The sequence below is a fragment of the Selaginella moellendorffii genome, unplaced genomic scaffold (assembly GCF_000143415.4).
Source record: "Selaginella moellendorffii unplaced genomic scaffold, v1.0 SELMOscaffold_9, whole genome shotgun sequence".
Lineage (NCBI taxonomy): Eukaryota > Viridiplantae > Streptophyta > Lycopodiopsida > Selaginellales > Selaginellaceae > Selaginella > Selaginella moellendorffii.
The window spans coordinates 72015-97498 of NW_003314270.1; the positions used below are offsets into that span (position 1 = coordinate 72015).

Sequence of the window (25484 nt, forward strand, 5' to 3'; positions counted from 1 at the left end):
TAGGTGCTCGTTCGAACGAGAAAAACCAACGAGATTCTACAAAGTTTTGTTTCTGTGTCGATCAAGTTTGCCGGTATGTGATATTCAGTTTTCTATCACAGCTAACTCGATCCTTGCGTTTTTGCAGGTGCTCGTTCGAACGAGAAAAACCAACAAGGTGCCACAAAGTTTTGTTTCTGTGTCGATCACGATATTAACTTTTAACTCGACTCCTTCCGTTTTACAGTGCTCGTTCCAACGGGATGCCACTTACCTGGCCTGAATGGTTACCGCTGCTGAGACGCTCAAGGATTGGGTCGAGCTCATTCGGTTTTGAACCGGGCTCGAGAGATTCACGATTGGGTCTTCTCGCGGCAGTCTCTCGTGCTGAGCTCGCGGCTCTACCTCTCGAATCTCCTTGTGGAGATGTACGGCAGGTGTGGGAGCATCGAGAGCGCCGAGGAGACCTTTGCGGGAATCTCTCCCAAAGACTCTCACTCGTGGGTTCTCATGATCTCCGCGTACGGAAAGAATGGGTTTCTCGTCCAGGCTAAGAAAACGTTTGATCTAATGCCGAACCCCAGTCTAGTTGCGTGGAATTGCCTTCTCGGCGCGTTATACCCGGCTTGGGCATTTGCGAGAATCCGAGGGAATCTTTTGTGGAATGCCTGCGTGGGATATCTTCTCACATACGGCGATGCTTGCCGCATTTAAGTGTTTTGTTTGATGCCATACCGGAGTGGGACGTGGTTTGCTGCAACATACTATTGGCAGCAAATGAAAGCAGGCAAATGATTTGTTTAATTCGATGCGCGAGTGGACACTTATGTCATACAAACACCATTCTAAACATATTATCGAGATCATCAAAAGATTCCGGGAATCTTGACCAGGCCGTGTCTTTGTTTCGTATGCTCTTGCAGAAAGACCAGGCCAAGCAAAGCTTCGTGGAATATAATGGTGGCGGGCATGGTTATACATTGGAAATGGGCTTTATAATCCTTCTTATTATTACCACACGCATGGTTTGCGACCCTTGGTATTGTTTCAACGAGTCTTCTCATGAGAGCCAATTACGTAGAGAGGCGGCCATGGTTGCATCCAGCCCAAAGGCAAGTTTTCAGAAAGTTTATAAATTATTAAGATTTCTATAAAATTTATATGTTTCAGAAAGTCTAAATAAACATGTTTATAATTTATAACACAATGGAATTTGCCAGAAATTCCAACCATATTCTCCTTACTTAACCAAACCATATAAAATCTCTCACATGCTAAAGTCAACAAAGAAGGGGAAGAGCATCCAATAACATTGTATCGACGAGAATCGGCAGCATGGCATTTTTTTATTACATGAGTAAAACCTGGGAGTTTTTTTCTCACTCGATCGTTTCTCATGCAAAGCGTTTAGAAACTTGTCATCAATTCGTTTTTGGGAAGCGTTCTTATGGATCTCGGCCACTGTTGCACACTGGTGGGATTTAACAGCGTGGATTCCAGCTATAAGGCTGTTAGCGGGCCAGGACGAGCGCATTACCGCATTTAAGGTGCAAGCCCGGCGATAGCGGTCAACGGGCAAGCCCTGGCCCATTGACCGCCTTAACAGGCAGTGGCAAATTGTAGCACTGAAATAAAAAACAACGCGATGCGAGTGATTGAGGCACAGGACATCTGTAGAGTTCCAAATCCCCCTCTCTATGGTCGCCAGGGAGCTCTCCTCGCAGATCCACAATCTTGTTTTTGAGAAGTACTACCTCAAAAGGTCGATCCACGCTCTCAACCTCACTAAGTGTCGCACAACATGTTACTACATACATACAACCATACTGCTTCTGGTACATGGTATCTGGTAGTACTTAGCAGGATGACAATACTCAATCACAGTTATCATTCTTGTAACATATGAATCTATTTTTATTAGGATTTGCTCATATTTTATGGCTACCTAGACATTTGCTTAGCAGCATGCAAGCACATCGTCGTTGTTCTTGATGCAATTGCCAACGTTTATTGTGGTGGACATGTATACCCCGTTGGGTTTAGCACACTCAGCATTGATGTAGGCCCTGGGAGTAACATAGTAGCACCTTACATTCATGCATGTCGCTTGGAAACCGTGGCCACAGTTCAAGGACCCTCCGTTGTTGCTGATGCAAGTGTTCACATCCAGGCTGCTCACCCTCCGCACACCATTCCTATCAGGACAAGTTGCAACAAGCTGACAGCCGTTGTACTTGATATTTTGGCATGAGTTTTCAAAATGATTATCAGGAGGACACAGGGCGCTTGTACCATGGAAGATGGCCAAAAGCACCAAGACGAGATCGATCAAACAGAATGCCATGGGGGTAAAATGCTGTATTATGGATCAACCTAGCTTCAAACTTTGAACTTTATAATCCAATGAGCCGTGGGTTTTCATGATCTCCGCGTACGGAAGGAATAAGCTAAGAAAACGTTTGACCTAATGCCGGATCCCAGTCTAGTTGCGTGGAATTGCCTTCTCGGCGCATTATGCCCGGCTTGGGCATTTGCGAGAATCCGAGCGAATCTTTTGGAATGCCTGCGTGGGATATCTTCTCACATACGGCGATGCTTGCCGCATTTGTAAATGCGAAGTGTTTCGATAATGCGAAGGTTTTGTTTGATGACATGCCGGAGTGGGACGTGGTTTGCTGCAATACTCTAATGGCAGCAAATGAAAGCTACGATCAGGCAAAAGATTTGTTTGATTCGTTGCGCGAATGGGCACTGGTGTCATACAACACCATTCTAAAAACATTATCGAGAACATCAAAAGCTTGTGATGCAAAGAGCTTCTTTGATTCTATGCTTGCCAGAGATATGTTCTCATGGAATGTTCTTTTGAAAACTTATACCCAAATCGGGTATCTTGGTCATGCAAAATCTTTGTTTTCTGGCATGAAAATGCACGATACAGTGGCTTGTAACACAATGTTGCTTCTGTATGAAATGCATGGCGCTGTAGAGGAATCTACCGTACTTGTCAGCTCCATGCCGTACTGGGATTCCGTCACTTGGAATAACATGCTTCTGGCATATACCCGAAATGGGCATCTTGAAGATGCCATTAGAGTATATGAAATACTGCCTTCAGACTTTGTCTCCTGTACTGTCATGCTCTCGGCATATTCCCAGTCCGGGAATCTTGACAAAGCCGTGTCTTTGTTTCATAGGTTCTCGTATAAAGACCAGGCACTATGGAATGCTCTTCTGGCTGCCTATGTTGGTAATGGATGCCTCGAATATGCCCAGGCCGTGTTTCTTAGAGCTCCAAAGCTTAGCTCTGTGTCGTGGAATATAATGGTGGCGGGTAATGCGAAGGTTGGATTTATTGGCGAGGTTTTGAGATTGGTACACACGATGGTGGTGGAGGGAGTCGAGCCTGAGATTGCGACGCTCCTTTCCATCTTGGTTGGATGCAACCATGGCGGCGATGTCTACACTGCTTGGAAATACTTGCAGTGCATGGTTTGTGACTTTGGTATTGCTCCAACGAGGGAAGTTTACTGCTGTGTGCTAGATCTTCTCATGAGAGCCAACTACATCGAGGCTGCAAGGGATTTGTTTTACAACATGCCATTTGAGCCGGAAGCAGTTGACTGGAAATGCATGAACAGATTATTCCAAGCCATGAGACTAGTATAAAAGAAAAGGGAGTACAGTGAAAAATGGCTGATTAAAAATGCTTTAATCTTTGCAGGATCAAATCCAATTAGAGGAAAAACAAAAGGGATGATTCTATTAGTGGCTAATTCTATTTCTATCATTTTGTTTTTCACTCATCTTTATTTCATTTCTTCCTGATGGTTAGTTATCAAATACCATTAATTAAATCATTGCAGCTGAAAAATTATTATAAGACTTTTTCATAAGAATTCGTATAGATCTAATTTTCATAAAATTTATTTGATAAGTTACTTGGAGAAGAAACTGCGATACGAAGCGATCGTGAAGAGGGTGTTCTCCATCTGTGAGCCACTGGAGAGACTCCAAGAGTAGTCGTCACGGCCGCCGTGGAATCGCGAAAATCGAAGGGATACCATAGCCATTTGGAGAACTTCGCGAAGTTGAGCGTGGGAGCGTTGCGAGAAAGAAATCACGACGTCTATGAAGTTTAAAATCGACAATGCGAGGGAAGGTTTAAACCTAGGTTTCTATTTTCTTCTCAGCGATGGAGCCCGAGGGGGGCGAGGGCGAGGCGGCGGAGGAGCAAGAGGAGGATCAGGTAGCCTACATTCTTTCTCGATCGATAGATCACGTCCCGGCGCCCACTGACGCGCTCGATTCTTGCGAAAGGCGCAGGTGTACATGACGTGCATTCTACAAGGCAACCGGTGTGGATTCCTCTTTCCTCTTCGATCTTTGTTTTGATTCCCCTCTCAGGCTTGGCGCCGCGTACTACGAGCTCGATTCAGCCACTTTGTATGTGATGGATGCCTGGGAAGAGGAAAATGCCGACTATCCTTGCGTCCAGCTCGGTATGATGTTTAGCGACTTTTGTAGAGAGCTCCGCGATTTGGGTTTTATGCTTGACGCAGTTAAGTTCCAAGCACAGCCGGCGATCATCTATACCAGCACAAAAATGGAAGAGTCTTTTATTGGCTCTCTTCGAAAGCAAGGTGGCTTCTTATCGTGTTTGTTTCTCTTTCTCTTTTGCATTTCATGACTTTGTTTTTGTGATTTGCAGTTGACGAGGAGACACAAGGTGCGGAGGTAAAGCTTGTGAAGAGTTCTTACTTCAGTTACGAGCAAGCTTGGCACAGGTTAGGATGGATGATAAGAAATTCGATTTTAGCCTGCTGACATTTGTACAGGCTAATGCAGCTCCAGCTACGTGGAATGCATCGTGATTTGCCGCAAAAGGAGAGAATCCATTATGTGAGTGTCTCAAGTCTTTTGTGAATCTGTAATGACGAGACCTCTATGCCAATGCAGCTGAACACTTTGATGAATCTCGAGAGTGAGATGCAAGTTCGTGCTGCTGGTGCGCTCATAGCGATACTACAGCAGGAGCTGATGCCTGAATCGTCAGATGCCGAGGATGGCGTTTCGAGATTGCGCATATTCAACGTGTCGGAGCTGTCCCTGTATCCTCTTTCGGTTCATTTTCCAATGCCTTATATTTTATTGTTCTAGGAATGGATTTTTGAATCTCGACGCGACGACTTACGATGCACTACAAGTTTTTCAAGTCGACAAGCATCCCAGCCACATGGGAATCGGCAAACCAAAAGAAGGGTAGACATGGCGAGAGGAACGTTCATAGTCTAACATAATAAAGTTTATCAGGTTTTCCGTCTTCGGTATGATGAATAAGGTACTTTGCAGTTCTTTACAACAGGCACTGACTCCTGGATTTCAGTGTGTAACGTTAATGGGAAGACGGCTACTGAGGTACTTCCAAGATTCTCGTCTATAAGTTATCCATACGAATATTGGCAGGACGTGGTTTTCCCGACCTATACTCGACTGGGCTGCATTGAACGACCGTTTGGATACTGTATCCTTTGTGGGCCTTCGCTTTCTCGAGTCATTGACGGAGAAAAAGATATCGGTCCTGAAGTCATCACATGATCTAACTCAGTTGCTGCAAAACACAATGAAGCAAGTGAAAAGTATTCCGCGGTTGCTGCAGGTAAGAGGCTGCATCCTTTTTGTTCCTGCCTCATGCCTTCGTTTCAGAAGTTTGCATCACCGAGCTTCCTTTCAAGTCGTACGGACTGGTCGACGTTTCTAAAAGTTCGTGAATCAGTGTGGCACTTTTGATTATTTGTTAACAAATCCGTCTCTCAGAGCATCAATGCACTTATTGAAATCAGGCAAACTCTAGCAGCTTTTCTTTCAAGCCGGCAAGACAGAGTGCAAATCTCCAACCTGGAGATATTTCAAAAGGTTTGCCGTAGATAATTTGATTGCCTACATTGACGGTTTGAATGCATTGCAGGTGTTTTCAACCGTTACGGAAGATTTTGCTTATGTTAGCGACCTGGTAAGGTCACTAAATTTTGATAGTTTTTGACACATCGACTTCAAGGTCAAGGGAGTTCTTGATTTTGATCAAACCTGTGGCGAGGCCTGTGATACATTTGTCGCGCGTGGTATATGTCAAGAAGTAAGCTGTTTCTTCTGTGGGAGCCCCTCGTTTACTTTTCTTTTCTTCGTAGCTAGATGAGTTGAAAGCAATCTACGACGGTCTTCCACAATTCCTGGACGAGGTATGGCAATAGCTGCAAGCTACTTGCTGAATCTGATTCCTTTTTTCTCAGATTGCATCATCGGAGATTAAAAAGTTACCACATCAGAGACAAGGCTCCATAGTCTATATTCCACAAGTTGGTCAGTCAGCTTTTTAGTTTCTTTCCACAGCTGCTGGTTGGTAAAACAGGGTACTTGATGTGTTTCCCTGGCGAGCTTAAGCCAGAAGTGCTAGAGATAGCTCCAGACTTCCAACTCGCTGTAAGCGCGCTAGAGGTTGTTTGAACTGACTTTAGGCAAACGACTCTCAGTTCAAAAGTGGGTGTGGCAACGACGAGGAATTTTTCTATCACACAACCAAAACCAGGGAACTAGACGAGGTGCTGGGAGATATTTACTACAAAATTCTGGGTAATCACTTTGGTATTTGTGACGTTCACGGTTATTTTCTAAATGTTTCAGATATGGAACGCGCCATTTTGAAGGAGCTGGAGTCTAAAGTGCAAAAGTACGAACCCGCAGTTAGATATTCAGCGGACTTGACTGCGCAGCTGGATTGGTAGCTTGAGTTCTTATCTAGCAAATCATTTATCTTTTTATTTTATTTCTACCTTAATACAGTCTCGTATCAATGGCAATAAGCGCAGGCGAGTATAACTACAACAGACCTCGACTCGTTGAAGATGACATACTGATAATAAAGAACGGAAGGTACAAAACAGGGATCTGCTCTCTAAAACTTGGAAAAAATTGTCAGGCATCCTTTACAAGAACTGACAGTCGATACGTTTGTTCCAAACAACACGCAAATTGAAGAGAAAGGTTGGACAATATGTGTCTGTTTGATGCTGATTTCTTTGTCTACAGGACGAATTTGTGTTGTAACTGGTCCAAATTACTCCGGGAAAAGCGTCTACATCAAGCAAGTAAGTTAGAGCAGTCACTTATGTATTTTTTTCTAATCTGACTGTTAAGTCCGCAGGTTGCGCTTATTGTCTTCCTTTCACACATCGGGAGCTTTGTGCCGGCAGACGAGGCAGTGATCGGCATTACAGACAGAATCTTTACTCGGTTGCCATGCAAGCAATCTACCAAGGTTCCTCAGTCAACTTTTATGACTGACCTCCATCAAATATCAGTAATGCTAAGGTAAGCATTCATTTTTATGTGTTGCGGGGTGATAAACAACTCTTTCAGATATGCAACTTCAAAGTCGCTATGCTTAATTGACGAGTTTGGCAGTGGCACAATGTCTGCAGGTATTATGCGATTGACGCGAAAAAAAAAAAAAGGGAAACAATGGGATTTGTTTTTGTAGATGGCATTGGTCTTCTATGCTCAACACTTCACCACTTTGCTGGTTCTGAATCCTCGCCGAAGGTCTTCATCCGTTTTTTTTTTCCTCTGCTTTCCTGACAATTGTCATTTTAGATTCTGGCATGTACACATTTCAGTGAATTGTCGGAGGGATGTTTTCTGCCCAAGGTGAAACGCTTTTCTACTTAGCGTGTTGTAAACATCTTTTTGCAGTCGCAAAGGATAGCTTTCTATACGATGAGCATCCTAGAACCGACAGGCAACAATGGCGACCCCAACCGACTGGCAGATATCGTCTTTCTTTACAGGTAATCAGCCTATCTCTTTGATTCAAATTTTGAAATATTTAGCTGCAGACTTGTCCCGGGATACCAGGCCCCTAGCTACGGTAATATAGGTTTTCTTTTTCATCCATGCTTACATTTGTTTTTTAACTCAGGCCTTCACTGTGCTGAACTTGCTGGTACGTGGCTGTAGCTTTTACCACGACTTTTCTAAAAGGTTTTGCACCAGGTGTCCCTCATGAAATAATCAACAGAGCAGCAGAGATACTGGAGTCCATGAAGATGGGCAAACCTATCCATCGTCTTCAAGTTCCAAAAATTGTTGCCAGGGATCGTGAATATCAGGTGATCATTTTTCCTTAGAAGTTCGTAATTCTTGTTGTGGCGATGCAGGAACTTGTAGACCAGCTGGTAGCTTTCGACTGTAAAAACGGGGACGTGAACAAGTTCTTGCACGAGCTTTTGTCGTTCTAAACCATCGGTTATAGGGCCACGTGGACGGTCGGTTGGCGTTCGCCATTCCTCGTCCATGCCTGTTCGCAACGTGAATGAATATCCACACATTGAGGTGGGCATACTTTTGCAAATCTTGTTCCTTTTGTTTTGTATGGCAGTGCTTCTGCATCTCGGGGTAGAATGTGGGGACCGGAAGAGTGTGTTCACTCGTGCATTTACGTTTGCAAAGGACTAAATGACATTCAGGGGAACGCGTGGTTGATAGTTCTTGTTTTTGCGGTCGGCTTCGTCGCTGGGAAGTTTGAGCTTGGCAGTTTCGTGTTCACATTCGTCCTTCGAGGGCCATCAGATGCTGTGCTGCAAGGTGAGCAGGGAACTCAGAAGTGCTCGGGAGGAAGAAACAGCTCCAACGCTAGTCTCGACAAGGTTTTGCCGAAGGCCAGGGACACGTCACGGCCACCAAACAAGCTCAGGAAAACAAAAAGCACTGATCTTAGCTCCAAAGAATTCAACAAGGCAAAGTCCAACGTCAGGTCGTCAACCAGTGAGGAAGGTGAAGTTTTGGCATCAGCTCAGCCATCTCCTAAATCGGACTCCGGACAGTCGACTTCGAGCTCATGCTCCTCCGGCAATCCTTTGCTTGTGGGGTCAAAGGGGACTTCTCCAACCAGCAGCTTCGAACTAAGTCCTCTTGGAACCGGCTCAACAACACCAAGCCCACTCTATGTAAGGAGACTGGCTGCGGAAGGTACAACAGAGTTCGTGATCCCTGAAGACGACCATGCAACAGGCGATACAAGTACTCCGGTGCAGACATTCGTGAGGAAACCAAAACCGGTTATCATTCCAGTTTACCCCGACCCTCCCGCCAGGAACACGCCGTCGACACCGTCTACGTCGTCGCCCGCCTATTACTCATCGGAGAAAACACTGCCAGCTGTTGCATGGATGTGTGGAAAGAACATCCAGCTTGACAGCGAGAGGTGGCTCGACCTGGTAGATCCAAGTTTAGATGCTTTGTATGGTAGGGAATGGGCGCTTTCTTGTCATCCAGACGATGTCAAACAGTGCAAGGAGGTTGTTTCGTCGGCGCCGGCGACGAAGACACCGTTCCAGATGGAATACCGCTTGAAGGTATGGCAAAGTGTGGGTTTCTACTCATTTCTCGTTTCTCTTGCTTGTGTGCAGATTTTTACGAATCAGTACCGGTGGATACTTGACATAGCCAAGCCGAGGCTATCCGTCAGCGGAGAGCTCCTTGGTTTTGTTGGGTGGAGAGTTGATATTCACGACAGGAAAACCATAGAAGAAAAGTACCTGAATTATTGGACGCTTCCACACGAATTTTTGGTCAATTGGAGTGGAGATGGTACCTTCTTTGATAAGATCAGCCCCGCTTTTCCAGAAACACTTGGGTAAGTTCATTTTATTTTGGTCTAGGCTCGTTAAAAGGACATCGCAGATACACTTACGAGGATTTCAAGTCCAAGCCATATATGAACTTTGTGCATGTGGATGACTTCGAGCGTACGCGGGTTGCTGCTCAGGCTTTGAAAGACGGAGATACTGTCATCAACTTCGCAAACCGTTACCGCTGTGGTGAAAACGTATATCTTCTCTTGTTTATTCGAATGTCTGATCATTCCGTCTTGTTCTCCATCGTAGCCAACTGGCCCAGTTGTTATCGACGCTACTGGCACGTACAAGTGGATTTTATGGACAGCAAGCCTGACATTTGCGGCTGGAAAAGATATAACCAGCGTCAAGCTTGCAGAGGAGGAGCTGCGAGAGTCACAGCAAGAACTTCGCAGGCAAGGCCTTTCGTGCATTTCACACGAGCTAACCATGGGTTTTTTTCTTCAGAACAGAATCACGGATTTGATTCCAGGTTTGGACAGCACCATAATTTTCAGGATAACAGTCGGAATGTTCAGGGGGTGTTTTCTCCTACCGAATCACCAAGGAAGGTAAAGAATGCTTCCCATTCATGAGTAAAGGCGCACTTGATATGCTTAGCGGCCACACTAAAGGTCAGATTTGTAGTCAGATAGTTCAAAGATGCTGATTACTTGTTTCTCAGATTCTGCTACTGATGTTTTTAGTGAGAGAAGGGCATTCGGTAAGCTATTGGTAGCTTACTTGCGGACTTGTTTTTATCCTGTGCACGCAGGAATGACAGTGCTTCGTGATGACTGGGATGATGTGAAAGTTCAGATGCTCGAATCTCAAATTTCAGGAGCCCCCTTTGATTGTCATTTTCGGTACCTGCTTGGAAAAGATTTTCAAGCGTGACTGACAAACAAGATTTCGTGCAGTGTTGAATCGAATCGTCATCACTGGGTTCGAGTACATGCTGCCCCGAAGCTGCTGGATGATGGAACAACTGAGTGGTCTGGCATTGCTCTGGACAAGACGTTAGAGTACGAGACACTGGATGCTCTTAGAGAAGCACGGGATAATGCGGAGAAGGCTGCTCAAGCTAAAGCTACGTTTCTGGTATGGAGCTTCTTTTGTCAATTCTGTGAACTAAATCGTTTGCAGGCTCACATGTCCCATGAGATCCGGACGCCAATGAATTCAGTGATCGGAATGTGTACACTTCTTTTGGAAACTGCACTTACAGATGAGCAACATGAATACGCCTCTACTATCCGACACAGTGGAGAAGCATTGATTGGAATTATAAACGATATTCTTGATTATAGGTTGGCAACCAAGTTTAGATTCCTTCTTACGTTTCTAGTGTTGCAGCAAAATCGAGGCTGGTAAAATGGAACTTGAGCTCAGGCCAGTTAACTTAACACGCTGCGTTGAGGAGACGTTTGATAGCATTTCTCCTCTAGCAGCTATCAAGTCTCTTGAATTGACATACTCCATCACGGAAACTGTAAGGCCTGGCTTAATTTGCCTCCACTTCGACTTACAATGTATACGCAGGTCCCGAAAGTTGTTCTTGCGGACTTGATTCGAATCAGGCAAATCCTGGTGAGAGAATTTCTGCTGAATATGCATATCACAACAGCTTTTTACAGATAAATCTTCTTAGTAATGCTGTGAAGTTCACAAGTAGTGGTGGTGTTTACCTGAGCATCAATGGCCACAGGACAGCCAAAAACTTGTGGGACATTCAATTTTCTATAAAGGACACAGGCTCGGGCATTCCAGCCAACCGAAAAAACTGTCTTTTCCAGGTACACCGATCTAATCTGTATATGTAAGAACCCAAGCAAAAAGACTTACTCGTGCTAACAATGTGGAATAATGCGCAGGCCTTTTCACAGGTTGACGCGTCAACAACTCGCAAATATGGTGGCACAGGACTTGGCCTGGTGATATGTGCTCGTTTATGCAAACTACATGGAGGTCGTATATGGTAACCGCTTGATTAACTAGACGCTCGACGTGATTATGATCTCTTCAGGGTGGAGACTGACTTGGGAGCTGGAAGTACCTTTCACTTCACGATCCGTGCCGAAGAAGTGCAATGTGTCACCAACGCCAGCGTCAAAGACGATGCCACTGCAAGCCTTCATGGGAAGCGAGTTCTTGTTGTCGATGCTTGTAGCAGCAACACGCAAGCAATGTGTGCAAATATTCTCAAGAGGTAAAGCATCATCTGCGCTTTCCTGCGTCCTCAAATCTCGCTTGTGGTTTTTTCAGTTTCGATATGAGGCCAATATGCCCGAGTGACAGCAAAGATGCTGTGGCTTTGCTACATCAAATGGCGGCCGAGCTTTATGTCGTGATATTCAACAATGTATTAGTAAGTTGTCTGTATTCCCTTGCCTCAGCATCTCATTTGTGTTCAGTTTGATGCAACAGACAATAGCCAAGCCCTGGAGTGTTTAAAATATTGCCAGGATGACTCACACATCCCAACTGTGATACTTGTTCCCTTTGGGGAGCGCCAGCGAGAGTACCACTTCCCGGTAAAATCTCATGATACCGAGTAACCGGCCTCTCACTCTGTCCTGCTTCAGGGTGTTGACAAACCGATCAGATTCCAAGCCTCCGTTTGTAAGCCTATCAAGGAGTCGCAACTTCGCGGTGTTTTATTGAGTTTCATGCCACAAACTTCACTCCGACAGCAGCATGAGGTGCTTTCCTCTCCAAAGAGGCTGGTCGAGGTGTCGAAAATGTGCCCGCTACGCATCCTGGTGGCCGAAGACAATCCGATCAATCGAAAGGTTTGGTTGCTCGAGACCTACACCTTGAAAGGTCAAACGAGACTTCTTTCCGTTGTGTGAGTGTGTTTCAGGTTATTATAAAGTTGCTCGGGAGACTAGGATACAAAGCTGATGTAGCTGAGAATGGGCTAGAAGCACTAATACTGGCCAAGGAAAACAAGTAAGAAGCTATCCTTTTGGTTTTTTCTGGAGTTCTTTTCTGACTCTGTCACTCCAGGTACGATGTTTGCTTGATGGATTGCTACATGCCCGAGATGGATGGGCTCCAAGCATGTAGGAGAATCAAACAAGAAGTTGCTTCGCCCCCGCTCGTCGTTGCTGTAACCGCGGCTGCTCTGGAAGAGGAGATGCGCCAGTGTTACGAGGCCGGCATGTGTATGTAAGTCTACTTTTCTTTCTCTCGACGTTCTCCTTTTGTTTTCTTTGCTTATTACTTTCTTCCAGGTGTTTGTGCAAGCCGATCAATGGGGACGACCTCATGCAAACGTTGCAAAAGTGCTGGCAACTTATCAACGAGAAGCCGGCCTCTTGAAAAATATATGTGTAAGCTTTAGTGTGTGAATGTGGACTTTCAGCGACCACGGTGGGATTCGAACCCACGACCTTCAGATCCGAAGTCTGACGCGCTCATCCACTGCGCTACGCGGCCATTAACGTGACGAGCTTGGGCACAAGAACAAACACGACGACCAAGTAAGAAAAGAAAGTTATGCTTCCATTCTGATTGTTTTACGGCAGGAGAAACCTATCGCAAGCTTTGGAGAAGGCGAGAGTGATCGATCTAAGCTAGTTGGAGTCGCGGTTTTGTGAGTATCTAGTGTCTAAGTTCCCGGTGATCACGGCCGCATCGTGCAACTTGGATTATCTAACTCGAAAGCTAAGTTATAGACTCGTTGCGTACGATAAAAACAAAGTTTCTCTATACTTTCATCGTGGTTCCTGTCTTTGAGAAAAGTTGTGACAGGTTTCCTTGGGAGAAATATAGAACTATAAGTACCTTTGGCTACACTTCCGCAAACTTCGTAAGTACCTCTCTTACTTTTTTTACTGAGCGATCCATTGGACATTAGTAAGTGTTGGTGGACTTGAAATGCTCGTCGTCGACAGTGGAGTAAACGTAGCCTTCGTTCACCAGAAACTCCACCGCATCCCTGCGAGTGTTAAAATATATCAGGAGCCTTCACCGATGAAAACGTAATATTACCTGACTTGCTTCTTGGAGAAACCAGTAATACGTCTCGCAATCTCATCAACGTGAAGGCCCTGCTCACTTTCCCTGCCAAGAAATAAAACAAGCACCGGAGTATTTAACATCATGGCAAGCTTCGAAATGCGAAAGCTACGGACTTAACAGATGGCTCCTCAAAAACCGCCTGTACCCGGCGTTGGCATTCACTCATCCCATTGGAATTCGCAGGAGCCGCTGGAGTAGCATACTGCCAAGGAATAAAGAAAGAACGGTGCGTTACTTCCCCGTTACATGGATTTTACAATGCACTTACCGGATTGGATACCGGATTGGAATAGTTTGTGTGATTGAAAGTGGGAGGAGACGCGGGACCGTCAGGCCTTGCCGCCCCCTAGAAGCTGAAACTTTAAAACTCTCTACAAAACAATGCTAAGAGGACTTGCTACCTGTGATTTCGTGTTGTAGGTATGTGCAAAGATGCAGTCCAGGAAGTGGAACGTGATCTCGTTGAAGTCTGTGATAGGCCTGCAAAACGAAGTTAGCCACGGAGTTCCAAGAGCAGAGAATCGAGTGAGTTTACTTCACTGCAAAAGCGACAACTGTTCTCTTGTTCTGGAACGTCCGAAGGTGTCCGTGAATTCGTACATACTGTCCGTGCCTGACGTTGGGAAATAAGAAAGCAGCGAGAACCATAACAAAAAAATAAGAGTCCAAATCATTTCTCTCTCCATTTTCCAAGTACTTACTGAATGCTGTGTAGCTGCAAAGCCTCGGGAGCATCCGGTGACTCGATCCTGAAACAAAGAAGAAAAACGAAGAACACTATCAGAAAAGAAAAAAAGAAAAAAGAGCTTTTGCTAGTACCATCTTTTCACTTCGACTCTGCCAGTTCCATCGTCAAGCATGAAGGAAATATCCGTCGCCCTTTCCTCTTTCCCAAGCAACATCCCCACCATCGTGACCTGCGTGAATTCTATCAGCAGACCAAGAAGAAAAAAAAAGAAAAAATAGCGCTTTCTTACATTGCTCATAGACTGGCCGTCCACAATAAGATTATCATCAGTAGCCGATTGAATCGCCCGGCTCATCTGCTTCACAGTAAGCGGGAAGAGACCGCTGCTCGGAGCCCCAGATTTCTTTATATCGGACGAAAAACCGATCAATCCATCGCAAAGATCGCCAGAACAAGACGCTCTAAATCATACCTTCACGGATGGATCGCCGCCTCCAGTAGCGAAGCCGCTGGGCTGCGAGGGCATGAACCCCCCGCCCCCAAAATCCATAGCCGCATTGTCCCCATACATGACGCTCTTTAGGGCTCTAGCCTATAAACCCTTTTTCCCGCCAAAATCATCCGGATTCCCGCCAAATTTCTTTTGATTAATCTAAAACAATGTGCATTTTTAAGAGAAATTGCAAATTTATTTTGATGAATCAATCCATCTAAAAATCCTATAAGAATGTCGCTAAGATAATTGGCAAATAATCAATCCATCTAAAAGATCCAAAACAGTGTACATGGTTAAGATAATTGCAAATTTCTTTCGATTAATCAATCCATTCTATTGAACTGTATGGAAACAAAAGGCCATAGCTAGTGGTTGTGTGAGAATTTGGCACTTAGCCAAGATTTGCCTGCCAGCACTATATTTGTTCTTTGTTGTTGTTTAGTTTGTTTGAGAGTTTGAGGAGGCGCGAAGCCAACCATGGAATATCACGAGGACAATAGACTAGGGCTGGCGTGGCATACCTAACGGCCGGATGTGACGCCCGTTGTGTTGTTTAACGGCGGTGACGCACGACACGTGGCAGGCGCCCGTTTGGATGTTTAACGCCACGTAACTTAAGCCACAAGGCGGCGGCCGACTTATTATTTCGGGGGATTTTTCTTGTAATCTTTGGGGGGTAAAAAGTTAATGTCTTGGCAGGTAAGTTTTATTCCATGCCATTTGCTTTGCTTCTGTTGGGAGGGAGGAAGGGTTTATGGCGATCTAGAGGAAGAATGTGAGTGATCTTGGAGCTAGGGCGAGCGATCCCGGAGCGCCAAGGAGGAATCTTGGAGTAAGTCTTTGCTGGATTGGTTTGATCCAGAAATAGGTCGCGGGAGGAGGAGGATCATATTTGGCGCAGGCGGGGCGCCGAAAAGCTCTGCGAGGATCATCGATCTCGAGGAAAGAGAGCGAAATCTCGCGAAAAGAATGCCTCCCCGGTCGTGCTCCAACCCGCAAGAAATGTTTTCGGTGCGCCGGATCAACGCGCCCGGCAGCAAGAACACGCACAGGGTCCTCCCCAAGATGATCGACGCCGGCGCCACCCCGATCGTCTACAAGATCCCGCCGGCGGCGCTGATCCATCATCTCCCGGGCGCGGCCACCGCGGCGGCATCGAGCAGCGATCACAATCTTGCAAGATCCAAGAAATTCTCGCTGGCATCGTCGAGCTTCTCGGCGAATCTGGGCGGCACGAGCAGTGACAGGAGCCCCCAGCGCAGCAAGAAGGGGTGTATGAAAGGCAAGGGCGGTCCACAAAACTCCCAGTGCCAGTATCGTGGCGTCCGGCAAAGAACTTGGGGAAAATGGGTCGCGGAGATTCGAGAGCCCAATCGAGGAGCGAGGATTTGGCTGGGGACTTTCACCACCGCCGAGGACGCCGCTGCTGCCTACGATCGTGCCGCGAAGATCCACTACGGCCCATCCGCCCAGCTCAATTTCCCCGAGTCGGGATCCAACTCCGGGTGTAGCACTAGCAGCTCCGCGGCATCCGATCAAACAGGAGTAGCAGTGGCGGCAGTGCCAGGAATTCACGCTGCTCCAGCGAAGAAGCTTTGCATCGAGAAGCCCAACAAGTCGAGCGATTCGAGCTCGTCGACGAGCTGCGTGGTGGAAGCGAAGAACACTGGCAGCGCTTTGAGCATCGCCACCAACACCAGCAAGAACAATGGTGGCACTAGCAGGATCGTGCCAAGCTCGCTGGTGGAGGAACCCAGCGAGAACAGAGCGATCCTCAAGCGCTGCCGAGAGGACAAGCTCGCGATCCAGATGAATTGCTCCAGCTGCTGCGACGTCGATCACAGGCAAATGATCACCCAGCCGGAGATCTTTAGCTCGGATTTCTCCGCGGAGCTGCCAGCGCTGGGTGGTGGGCTGACGATCATGGAGCAAGGGGACGATTTCAAGTGCCAGTCGATGATCTGGGACGAGGGCGATTGTGGTGGGAATAGCTTCAGCGTGAGCGATCTGGGGATTTGCTGCGACCAGGACGACGACCTCTCGGAGATCAACAAATCTTTCTCGGGGCTGGAGGCCGTGTTCTTGGATCAATTGTCTCAGCCCATTGGAAACTAAAAGAGGAAGAAAAGGAGCAAAAAAAAGAATGGTTTTTAAACTTTTGTTTCTTCCCGCCAATCATTGAAGAGTATATATAGTATGCACAAAAGCCCTAATCTCTATCAAGCATTGGTTTTAAAATGTATTTGGCGGGATAGGGTTTTAGAGGTGGAGCTAGGGTTTAGGGCGTGGTGGAGAAATGCTTGGCGCCCCGGCGCATCGGCAGCTCGGATTCTCGTCGCCAACGTTCTGCCAGTGGATATGGAGGTCGGGATTGCGCGGCGGCAGCGGCGCTAGGGCGCAATCGCAATCGCAATGCGGGGGATTCATTCGCGTGTATTCCGTCGCTGCGAGCGCCAAGGAGAAGAAGAAGCAGCAGGCCAGGTATTCTTTTCATGCCGAGCCTGGCGTCAGCTGGATTTCGCTGGGATTGTCCGGGGAAATCTCACAGGCTGCTATGAAGGCGGGGTTTGATCGTCCCTCGACGATACAGGTATGTTTGTGAGGAGACTTCTTTTTGTGTGTGATTACGGGTTAACAAGTTTGCTCTTCGTTCTGCCAGGGCGCTGCAATTCCTCGTATTCTAGAAGGTGGTGACGTAATTTTGGCTGCCGAGACGGGCAGTGGAAAAACTCATGCATATCTCCTTCCGATTTTTCAACTCCTTGCAAAGTCGAATCAGGAATTCAAGGAGAAGAAAGCCGAGGACGAGAATGCTTACATTCCACGCAGCTTTGCTTTGGTTTTGTGCCCGAACGCTACCCTGTGTCAACAAGCTGCCGAGATGGCGACCAAGGTTTGCAGTAAGCTGGGTGATTTTGTTCGGGTTGCTGTCATAACCGGAGGTCAGGTACGTGAGAAAATGCTCACCCGAGTTCCTGATAATTTACTATGTTCTTTTCAGGGATGGCCAACATCGCCCCCAGATTTTGTGTTTGCTACACCGGGAGCCTTGATAAACCACCTCTTCAGCTTCGATCCAAAGCAAAAGCGTAGAACGGCTTTTTTAAGAGATGCCCGTTATGTGGTGAGTTGATTGTTCATTTCTATCTTCTGCCGAACTACATACTTAAGGAGGTACACAGGTCTTTGATGAAGCGGATATGCTCTTATCAGGGGGTTTTGAACGGCAAGTGATCCAACGGTTGATTCCACTGCTCAGGCTTGCCGAGAAAAAGCTTGCTGCGGAGGAAAAAGCCATCCAGAAGCCGGGTAGTGAGCAAAAAAAGGAGGAAACCAAGCCATGGACCGACTTTGAACCTTCTAAAGAAGAGGAATTTGAATCCGACGGTGATTCTGATATGGAAAAGGAGATAGCCAGTGAGTGGAAGGAAGCGGCAGCAGACATCGATTCTGAGACAGCTACTGACTGTACTCCCGGACCAACAGAATCTGGCGGTGATGAAAAGGGGGACGACACTACAAAGAAAAAGCGCAAGACATACAGGAAAAAGTACAAAAGAAGCAAGCAATACATTTTTGTGGCTGCTACACTGCCGGTAGTAGGGAAAAAGACTCCTGCTATAATGCTCTCGTACCAATTCCCGGACGCTACCTGGGTCAACGGCGATTTCCTTCACCGACAAATTCCAAGGTAGCGTGTGGTTCTAGTGTTCTCGTAACTTATCGAGTTTCTGCTGCAGTGTAAAGCATCAGTGGATTGAGGTCGATTCTAAAAAGCGAGTAGAAGCACTTCTCAAAGCCATTGCCGCACGGCCAGAAGTTAATGAGGCAGGTACGCCACCATCCTTTATGCGGACGATGGTGTTCGCAAACACCATCGAGTCAGTTACTGCCATTTCCAAGATTCTGGAGAAAGTAAACATCGTACCACTTTGTTACCATAGAGATATCCCCTTGGAGGAGCGCACTAGCAACTTGAAAAGGTTTCAAGATGAAGGCGGGATACTGCTGTGTACAGATTCAGGCGCTCGAGGACTTGACATCCGTGATATTGGTCATATCGTCCAGGTGAGTAAAACAAAGTTTGAAAGCTTTTTACAACTAGCTCTTTGCAGGCCGAGTTTGCGTTAAATGCAGTCGATTATCTCCATAGAGTGGGAAGAACGGGAAGGGCTGGTAATACCGGCGTTGTTACAAGTCTTTACACAGAATCCAGTAAACCGCTTGCGAACGCTGTCCGTATAGCAATTTCTGATGGCCAACCAGTGGTACTTTCTTATATGCTGTTCATGCGTTCCTTCATCTAAAGGTCTTTTAAAATTATTGCAGGAGGGAGCTTTCAGCAGGAAAAGAAGTTTCCGGAACAAGCTTAAAAAGAAAGGTAGGCTGCTGTTTCATTTTCCTTGAAATTTTATGTATTAACGGCGTGCGGACCACACACAGAGTTGCAACAAGACCAATCTAAGGAGAGCTCTTGCGAGGAGTCCCCAACACCTCTCTGATGTCTTGTGGTTTGTGAGGCATCAGTTTCTATTTTGTAGCGTAGTGCGCTGTATTTTCTGATATTAATTCAAAGTCTGTCTGATGAGTTTGATAGGGGGGCGCATGCTCATATTGCCGGTCAGGATTTTCGTGCGGAAAGAGCTTGTTTTGTATGGACTTGTCGTTTCGGGTGAGGGAGTTGGCTTGCTGGAGTCCGGTTGCAGAATCCGATGTTCACGTCTTACGAAGGAAAGAATAAGGTAAGGTTTGCTGATGGTGACTCTGTTATTCTTTTTTGTTTGTACTGCCTAACCTTGTTGGCGTTCCTTCGCACAGAAACCGACTGGAAAGCTGGCTGTGCTTGGTGACTGAGTTTGACCGTGGATTGTTGAGGAAAAAAATTACACAGTTACACAACTGTACTGCACAGGTGAAAGAACATTCATTCTGCAATTTACAAAAGACGCCAGGAATTTGAGACCCCTCCAGGAATATCTTGAGGGTATGAGGAAATATCTGGCTTTGTTTCTCGTGACTCCTGTTTTTAAATGCTGTTTTTTTTTCTTTCCAGACATGATGAGCGGAGCTGAAAATCACAGTGTGATTGAAATGAAGTGGTCAGAAATATCACAACCAGGACCAAGTTGCGGATTCATGCCTTCTCTGGCCATCATGTTGCGGTTTTGAAGGACTTTATGGACAAATTTTCCGGGTTGCGCGTCTTCACAGCAGAAGACATCATGAAACGTAGTCGAGCTCTTCCTGCCAAAGTCGTCATCCTGCTTGAGACAGTCGAGGATCCATGCAGCTACCTTCTGTGCTAGAGAGCTCCCCAAAATGGACAGTTCCAAGAGTGCCGATACTGCTCCGCAACGGGAAATTGCCTGTCTCAACGCACGGCTCCGGTACGCCATGGTCATGAGGACAGATACGGCCTTCTCTTGACACTGTGGAGCGTCAGCCCAGCCGAGAACGTCCACCAGTATGAGGACAGCGTCTTGCTTGTCGACAATAGCTCGCCGGCCAACTTCCGTTGCTGCTAGATTTCCCAGAAGATCTACTGCCGTTTCCACAAGCTCGGGGTGGTAAATCATATCTAGCAGGGACTGGATTATATTAGCGTCGACGATCACCTTAACGTTGCCGTGGAAGATGGAGAGATTGCACAGCGCTTTCAATGCGTCCTTTTTGGCTTTCAAGCTTGCTCCCTGCTTCAAGATATTGATGAGAGCTGGGACAGCACCAGAATGTCCAATTACGGGCTTGTTCACATCCAAAGCAGACAAGCTGAGGAAGACTGCTGCCAGGCCTTCTTGGACTGTTCCTCCCGATTCCTGAGAAATTTTCACCATCTTCGGGACGGCTCCAGCAGTCACTATGGCAGCCTTGTTCCTGCAAACACCAATGGAAGGAACATATCAGCGACACCGACGATGTGGCGGAAATTCGAAAACTATCGCAACGACCGGACGGACGAAAAACAGGAACAGGAACAGGAACGAAACTGGGAAGGTGTGTGAGACGTGGAGAACTTACACGTTAGTTCCGATGGCGAGGCTGAGAAGTGCAAGCAGGGCCGTGTGTTGGACACCTTTATCGTTGGCGAAGGCATCCAGCATGGCGATAAGTGGTGTGATTGCACCCATCTTCACCAGCGTCATGCTTATCCTGGTGCTCGACTTTGCAAGCCGTCTCACTCTCTCCGCCGCATGCCTCCGGCTGGCCGAGTTACTGGAACCAAGCTCCTCGATGACCGGCTGCAAATCTCCCAGGACTTCGTCCGACTCGTCCGTGGACTGGGAGCTCCGGGCCTTTTCAAACTTAGGCGTGGCGAACAGATAACCGGAATTTGGATGGAGCATGTAGTGATGCTGCAATTCAGCGCTCCTCCGATGGCGAGCTTTCGCCTCCCTGTGAAACTTCTGTTCGTCCTTGCCGCTGCTGGTGCTGGTGCTGGTGCTGCTGTTGCTGCTGCTGGTGCTGTTTCGCGGCCATGCATCCGTCCTCCTGCTCCGGAGCGGCACCAAGCTGTGCTGGAAGTCCTGCTTCGGCCTGCAATATTTGAAGTTGTCCAGCATGGAAGAGAGGCTCTCGAAAACTTTCCGGGAATGCGATGGAGAGGGGCTACAACTTCCTGGCTTGGCATTAAGTAACGCGGACGGATCGTATTCCTTTGCCGGCATGCTGGGACGGATACTTCTTTGCTGGGAGCTTCAGTTGGAGGAAAGGAAATCTTCAGCCAGATATGAAACCGCCGGAGACCAACATCATGCATTGGGTGATTGAGGAGAAGCAAATTCCCAGGCCACGCTTCATCATGGAACTCCCGAGTGCGCAAAGCCTTTGAAGAACGACACTGATATGGAAGAGTAATTTTTGTAGAAGACAAGGGAGCGCTTGTCTCGGCTCCTCAGCTGGAAAACAGAGACAGGGAAAGCAAGGCAAAGCGAACGCTGCTGGATGGCATGATAGCAATCACACAGACGACACGAGTCAGGCCGAAACTGCGGAAGAAACGCAAAGAATCGATTTTCCGGAGGCGAGACGACTTGGGACTTGCGGAGGAGGAGGAATTATAAGACGCATGCAAAGAGCGTGCTGCGGAAGAAAAACCTCGCTAAAACCTACACATATATCAAGCGCTGCTGCCGAAGGGCTCGCTCCAAAGGCGGACGAGGAGGAAGGACTCTTGGGAGGGGGAGAAGAAAGCAGAGAAAGCGAAAGCGGACCACCTAACAGCGGACTTGCCAACAAAAAATGCGCTCTCTTTACCGCGCAATACAGAGCATCTGCTGCAGGAGTAAGAGAATGGAAAAGAGGGCTTTTCGCGGGGTAAGGAACGGACTGGAGTTGACAGTAAGTGCTTTTCTTTGTTAAACTTTGCTTTTCTCACTTTGAAGCTTTAGTTTTTTCCACAGGTCGTCTAACTCCGTGCTTATGCTTCTGTGCAGAATGTTAAACTTTGCTTTTCTCACTTGGAAGCTTTTTTTTTTCTTTTTCTACAGTTCGTTCGTCCAACTCCGTGCTTAAGCTTCTGTGCAGGCAGCCCAGCCGGCAGCAGCCAGTGTATAGCATCCAGGGGAGCACAGCCACAGGCAAGAGGAAAGGTGTCAAGTAAAGCAAGCGTGCTCCTGGTGGTGTGATGGATAGCACGAGTTATATACTCTGGCTGCGCATGGAGAGGATTCCATCATGCCGAGGCCTCTTGCATGGATTCCCTTGTTCCTGACGGACGGCTGCTCTCAAGGTAAGAACTAAGAAGAGACCCTCTCTCTTTCGCGTCTATCTTACTTATTCCCTGTTCATGTTGTCTTCTTACACTCTTTTTTCTTTTGCCTTTCTCTCTCTTTCAGTCGGAGGGTAGTGGGAACGGAACTCGTAAAGGTTTACGACTGCTACTTGCTGGTACTTTTTCGAATTTTTCTAGTCGGCATTGTTTCGGTGCTTTGTGTTTCTTGCATATATTTCTCGTGGTTTTTTATTTTCCTTTGCTGTTGTTGTTTTCTCTTCCTCTGTAGTGAGCTATGTAGCTGTTTCATCTTTATGTTTCGCTGAGTTATGTCTGTCGGTTTGGTGGTCCATGGTCGTCTGAGGCTCTACGAACCCGACTATTAAGTAGAGTCCTCGTTCCTGCGGTTCTTACGTCTTCTTTCGGATCCTGGCTTGAAAGTTTCTGAGGCTACGTTTGCACCACCTCTCTGAGTTATCGAGCACTTCTTTTGAGCTGTTCTCTCTGGTTGGCATTTTGCATTTGTTTGTGATTTTAAAAACTCCCTCGTCTCTCGCAGATTTTGTTTTATTTACATGGTGGCTGCTTCCAGTCCTTTGACTGGCTAGCTAACTAAAACACCGAATCTTTGTGATCTCCCTCCGGCGCACCAAACGGCATTTGTGGACGTATCACAGGTACGGCGAGACGATGATGATTCGCCTTGTTGCTTTCTCGCTTTTTTCAAAAGCCTGATCCAAGGAAGGGGCGGTGAGTGGTGTGAGGTGAATTTTTCTTCCCCCGCCCCCCTTCTTTCAACCAGGGGTATCAGGCTGTATTTGGAGCAACAAGCAAGGTGAATCTCATTGATTTCTCAGGTTTTCTATTACTTTTCAAACTTTGGGAGCAACAAACAGGGGCCTCTGCTTCCATAATGCGGAGTGAAGAAAATGGCACATCAGCTCTTTCCTGCGCTTTGGGAGGCAAACGGAGCTCGCTCGAAAAGCCCGTCCGGGTGTAAGCGGGTGATGGAATGAGGTAACAAAAGGAGCCTTTTCTCTTTTCAAGGCTTTTAGAATCTTGACATTGCAAACACGTCGGTTTTAGCAGCTCGGAGTTGTTTTATCCCCTAGAGCTCTGGGGAAAGAACAAGAACATCTCGGGGCCTGGTAATTAAGTTAAATTCTCCTCGTTGGTGATCTCTCTTGTTGGTGATTGCAGTGAAGGCTAAATGATAGCAATTATGCGAAAAGAGAAAACTCCTCGCACTCCAACACCAGGTAAAATCTCACTCTAGGGATCGTTGATTCAAGCTCAAGTTTGGTGGTTCCCTCTTTTCTCGGTTTGTAGGTGTGTTAGAGAGCAGCATCAAAGGCCACCACTTGAGTGTGTTTCCTCCGAATGGAACCAGAGAGGCCAAGAAGCTCCATAAAATCATCGTCCACCACCATCACCACCACCACCACCAGTGGCAAAGAAGAAGAATAGAATCGCCCAAGAGACGATTAAAATACGAATATAATGGATGTCATCCTTGAGTTCGTCACCTTCACGTGTCAGCCCTCTTGGCTTTCATGTGTGAGCCACACGGGGAATAACCACCACTGGATCTCCAGTCGTGGCTTTTGGAGACCGCCATTGCAGATATGCATGAGAAAACCAACAAAATCCCCAGAGAGAATTAATTGATTCTATGTCATCCTTCTACACCTCTTTTTCTTTACAGTTTTCTCTTTTCATCTTTGTGCATGTAGCTCTGTAAGAAATTGGGTTAAGCTTCTACGTCAACCTCTCTATAAGTCGATGATATGCGCGTCGGAAATGATAAAGAACTTCTTGCAACTTTTTTCTTTCTTTGCGGGGAGACTTTGTCCAGTATGGATTAGACTGGATTGGAGTGAAACGATGGATATGTGAATGGATCGAGCTATGCTAGCTTCGGGGGATGTGAATCACAGCTTGGCCGCGAAGACTATGGAGATTTCGGGGCTTTTGTTTAAGTCTTGGGGTGTAGAAGTTTAGATTATCTCGGTGCGGGAAATCAAACCTCATCATGCACTGGGAAAAAGAAGTTGGTTAGATCATTCCAAAACCGAGACCATTGTTTCTTTTCAGGAAAACAAGCTAGAGGATTAATATTATACATGGATGGATCATCTACCTTCCACCATGGATTATTGTAAACTAACAAAGCATCACGCACGAGTGCAAAGTGGCTGTCTACATTTCAAATTCAAATTCTAATAGTAATATTATTACTAAAATACTAATACTAAAGGCACATTTTGCTTATGGTTTTTGTTTGTTTGGAAAGCTTCTAAGCACTCATTTGTAAACAAACAATCACTTGGGCTCCAAGCTTTTAGATTAACAATTCAAGCTTTTGGTTAAGAATTCAAAAGCCTAGCACCTTTCCAGTGAAGATGACTTGTACCATAGCGATAGAAAATTTCTCCTCTACCGAAAGAGAACATATTGGAGCTATGCCTCACCAAGATTTTATAAACTCTCCTAGAAACTAGAGTTAGATCTTACTTTTCTTCCCTTTGTCAACTAAGAAACTTGGCTTTGGCTTTCCAGTGGAAGACATGTCACACAAGCACCTCTCACTCAAATAAAAGTCCACAAAAAATATAAGAGAGAGATAGAGATAGAAGAGAACCTGTGCATTGCTTTAAGTGCTGGCATACTTAGCAATGGATGATAGCTTTAGTAGCCACTAGAAGCATCTCCCCAAAGAGCTCTCCAAACAGTAAGATAGCTGGAAGAAAAACCCGTGAATTCTCAAGAGAGAAAAGCTATACCTCGAAGAACAGGGCATGATCTTGACAAGCCCCGTCCTCTTTGACAAGCCCCGGTCCTTTTGATCACGTCATTGCTCTTTCTACTTTCTCGTCTTGGCGGCTTCTCGAGAGAGATGACTTGTCACGATCC

The 25484-nt window shown here is 46.5% G+C and overlaps 6 protein-coding genes, 2 long non-coding RNA genes and 1 other non-coding gene across 13 annotated transcripts; 6 read left to right on the forward strand and 3 right to left on the reverse strand.

Moving 5' to 3' along the window:
* The first annotated feature begins 2493 nt into the window (after window positions 1-2493).
* LOC112345586 (pentatricopeptide repeat-containing protein At4g02750-like) lies at window positions 2494-3648 on the forward strand. The gene has a single exon (XM_024672705.1). The coding sequence runs from the start codon at window positions 2494-2496 to the stop codon at window positions 3646-3648; it is 1155 nt and encodes a 384-aa protein (XP_024528473.1).
* Window positions 3649-4166: 518 nt separating this feature from the next.
* Window positions 4167-8386, forward strand: LOC9632615 (DNA mismatch repair protein MSH5). 4 transcript variants are annotated; one of them, XM_002967495.2, is made up of 32 exons: window positions 4167-4228; window positions 4300-4337; window positions 4387-4481; window positions 4542-4622; window positions 4691-4766; window positions 4818-4881; window positions 4939-5090; window positions 5140-5241; window positions 5293-5320; window positions 5366-5397; window positions 5446-5638; window positions 5686-5742; window positions 5797-5895; window positions 5948-5992; window positions 6038-6115; window positions 6168-6218; window positions 6270-6339; window positions 6389-6459; window positions 6510-6609; window positions 6661-6757; window positions 6820-6909; window positions 6956-7020; window positions 7066-7124; window positions 7181-7347; window positions 7396-7457; window positions 7517-7578; window positions 7630-7683; window positions 7729-7823; window positions 7872-7903; window positions 7955-7978; window positions 8029-8144; window positions 8193-8386. In XM_002967495.2, exons 1-32 carry the CDS (start codon window positions 4175-4177, stop codon window positions 8271-8273), a joined length of 2490 nt encoding a protein of 829 aa, XP_002967541.2. In that variant the 5' UTR covers window positions 4167-4174; the 3' UTR covers window positions 8274-8386. The 4 variants fall into 4 exon arrangements, with proteins under 4 accessions (XP_002967541.2, XP_024528720.1, XP_024528719.1 ...); XM_024672952.1 differs by having other exon boundaries at window positions 7441-7457; XM_024672951.1 differs by having other exon boundaries at window positions 5446-5503; window positions 5552-5638; window positions 6956-7124.
* Window positions 8387-13005: 4619 nt separating this feature from the next.
* LOC112345687 lies at window positions 13006-13515 on the forward strand. The gene is made up of 2 exons (XR_002992125.1): window positions 13006-13135; window positions 13181-13515. It is a non-coding gene; the product is annotated as an uncharacterized LOC112345687 (long non-coding RNA).
* TRNAR-UCG lies at window positions 13018-13091 on the reverse strand. Its single transcript has one exon. It is a non-coding gene; the product is annotated as a tRNA-Arg (tRNA).
* LOC9632617 (replication protein A 32 kDa subunit A) lies at window positions 13348-14948 on the reverse strand. Its single transcript, XM_002967759.2, has 10 exons — window positions 14837-14948; window positions 14654-14767; window positions 14496-14593; window positions 14378-14425; window positions 14212-14289; window positions 14078-14156; window positions 13945-14022; window positions 13790-13878; window positions 13647-13718; window positions 13348-13593 (listed from the first exon to the last, which is right to left on the reverse strand). Exons 1-10 carry the CDS (start codon window positions 14933-14935, stop codon window positions 13509-13511), a joined length of 840 nt encoding a protein of 279 aa, XP_002967805.1. The 5' UTR covers window positions 14936-14948; the 3' UTR covers window positions 13348-13508.
* Window positions 14949-15547: 599 nt separating this feature from the next.
* LOC112345587 (ethylene-responsive transcription factor ERF034-like) lies at window positions 15548-17035 on the forward strand. Its single transcript, XM_024672707.1, has 2 exons — window positions 15548-15559; window positions 15656-17035. Exons 1-2 carry the CDS (start codon window positions 15548-15550, stop codon window positions 16973-16975), a joined length of 1332 nt encoding a protein of 443 aa, XP_024528475.1. The 3' UTR covers window positions 16976-17035.
* Window positions 17036-17122: 87 nt separating this feature from the next.
* On the forward strand, window positions 17123-19456 carry LOC9632618 (DEAD-box ATP-dependent RNA helicase 22). Its single transcript, XM_024672699.1, has 8 exons — window positions 17123-17450; window positions 17520-17807; window positions 17862-17984; window positions 18043-18551; window positions 18601-18928; window positions 18976-19128; window positions 19190-19241; window positions 19304-19456. Exons 1-8 carry the CDS (start codon window positions 17157-17159, stop codon window positions 19360-19362), a joined length of 1806 nt encoding a protein of 601 aa, XP_024528467.1. The 5' UTR covers window positions 17123-17156; the 3' UTR covers window positions 19363-19456.
* Window positions 19457-19762: 306 nt separating this feature from the next.
* On the reverse strand, window positions 19763-22167 carry LOC9632619 (U-box domain-containing protein 12). Its single transcript, XM_002967760.2, has 2 exons — window positions 20879-22167; window positions 19763-20734 (listed from the first exon to the last, which is right to left on the reverse strand). Exons 1-2 carry the CDS (start codon window positions 21523-21525, stop codon window positions 19936-19938), a joined length of 1446 nt encoding a protein of 481 aa, XP_002967806.2. The 5' UTR covers window positions 21526-22167; the 3' UTR covers window positions 19763-19935.
* A 167-nt stretch (window positions 22168-22334) lies between these two features.
* Window positions 22335-24326, forward strand: LOC112345585. Of its 2 annotated transcripts, none has more exons than XR_002992103.1 (6): window positions 22335-22589; window positions 22696-22747; window positions 23131-23588; window positions 23658-23719; window positions 23772-23830; window positions 23901-24326. It is a non-coding gene; the product is annotated as an uncharacterized LOC112345585 (long non-coding RNA). The 2 variants fall into 2 exon arrangements; XR_002992102.1 differs by having other exon boundaries at window positions 23661-23719.
* The last annotated feature ends 1158 nt before the right edge of the window (window positions 24327-25484 follow it).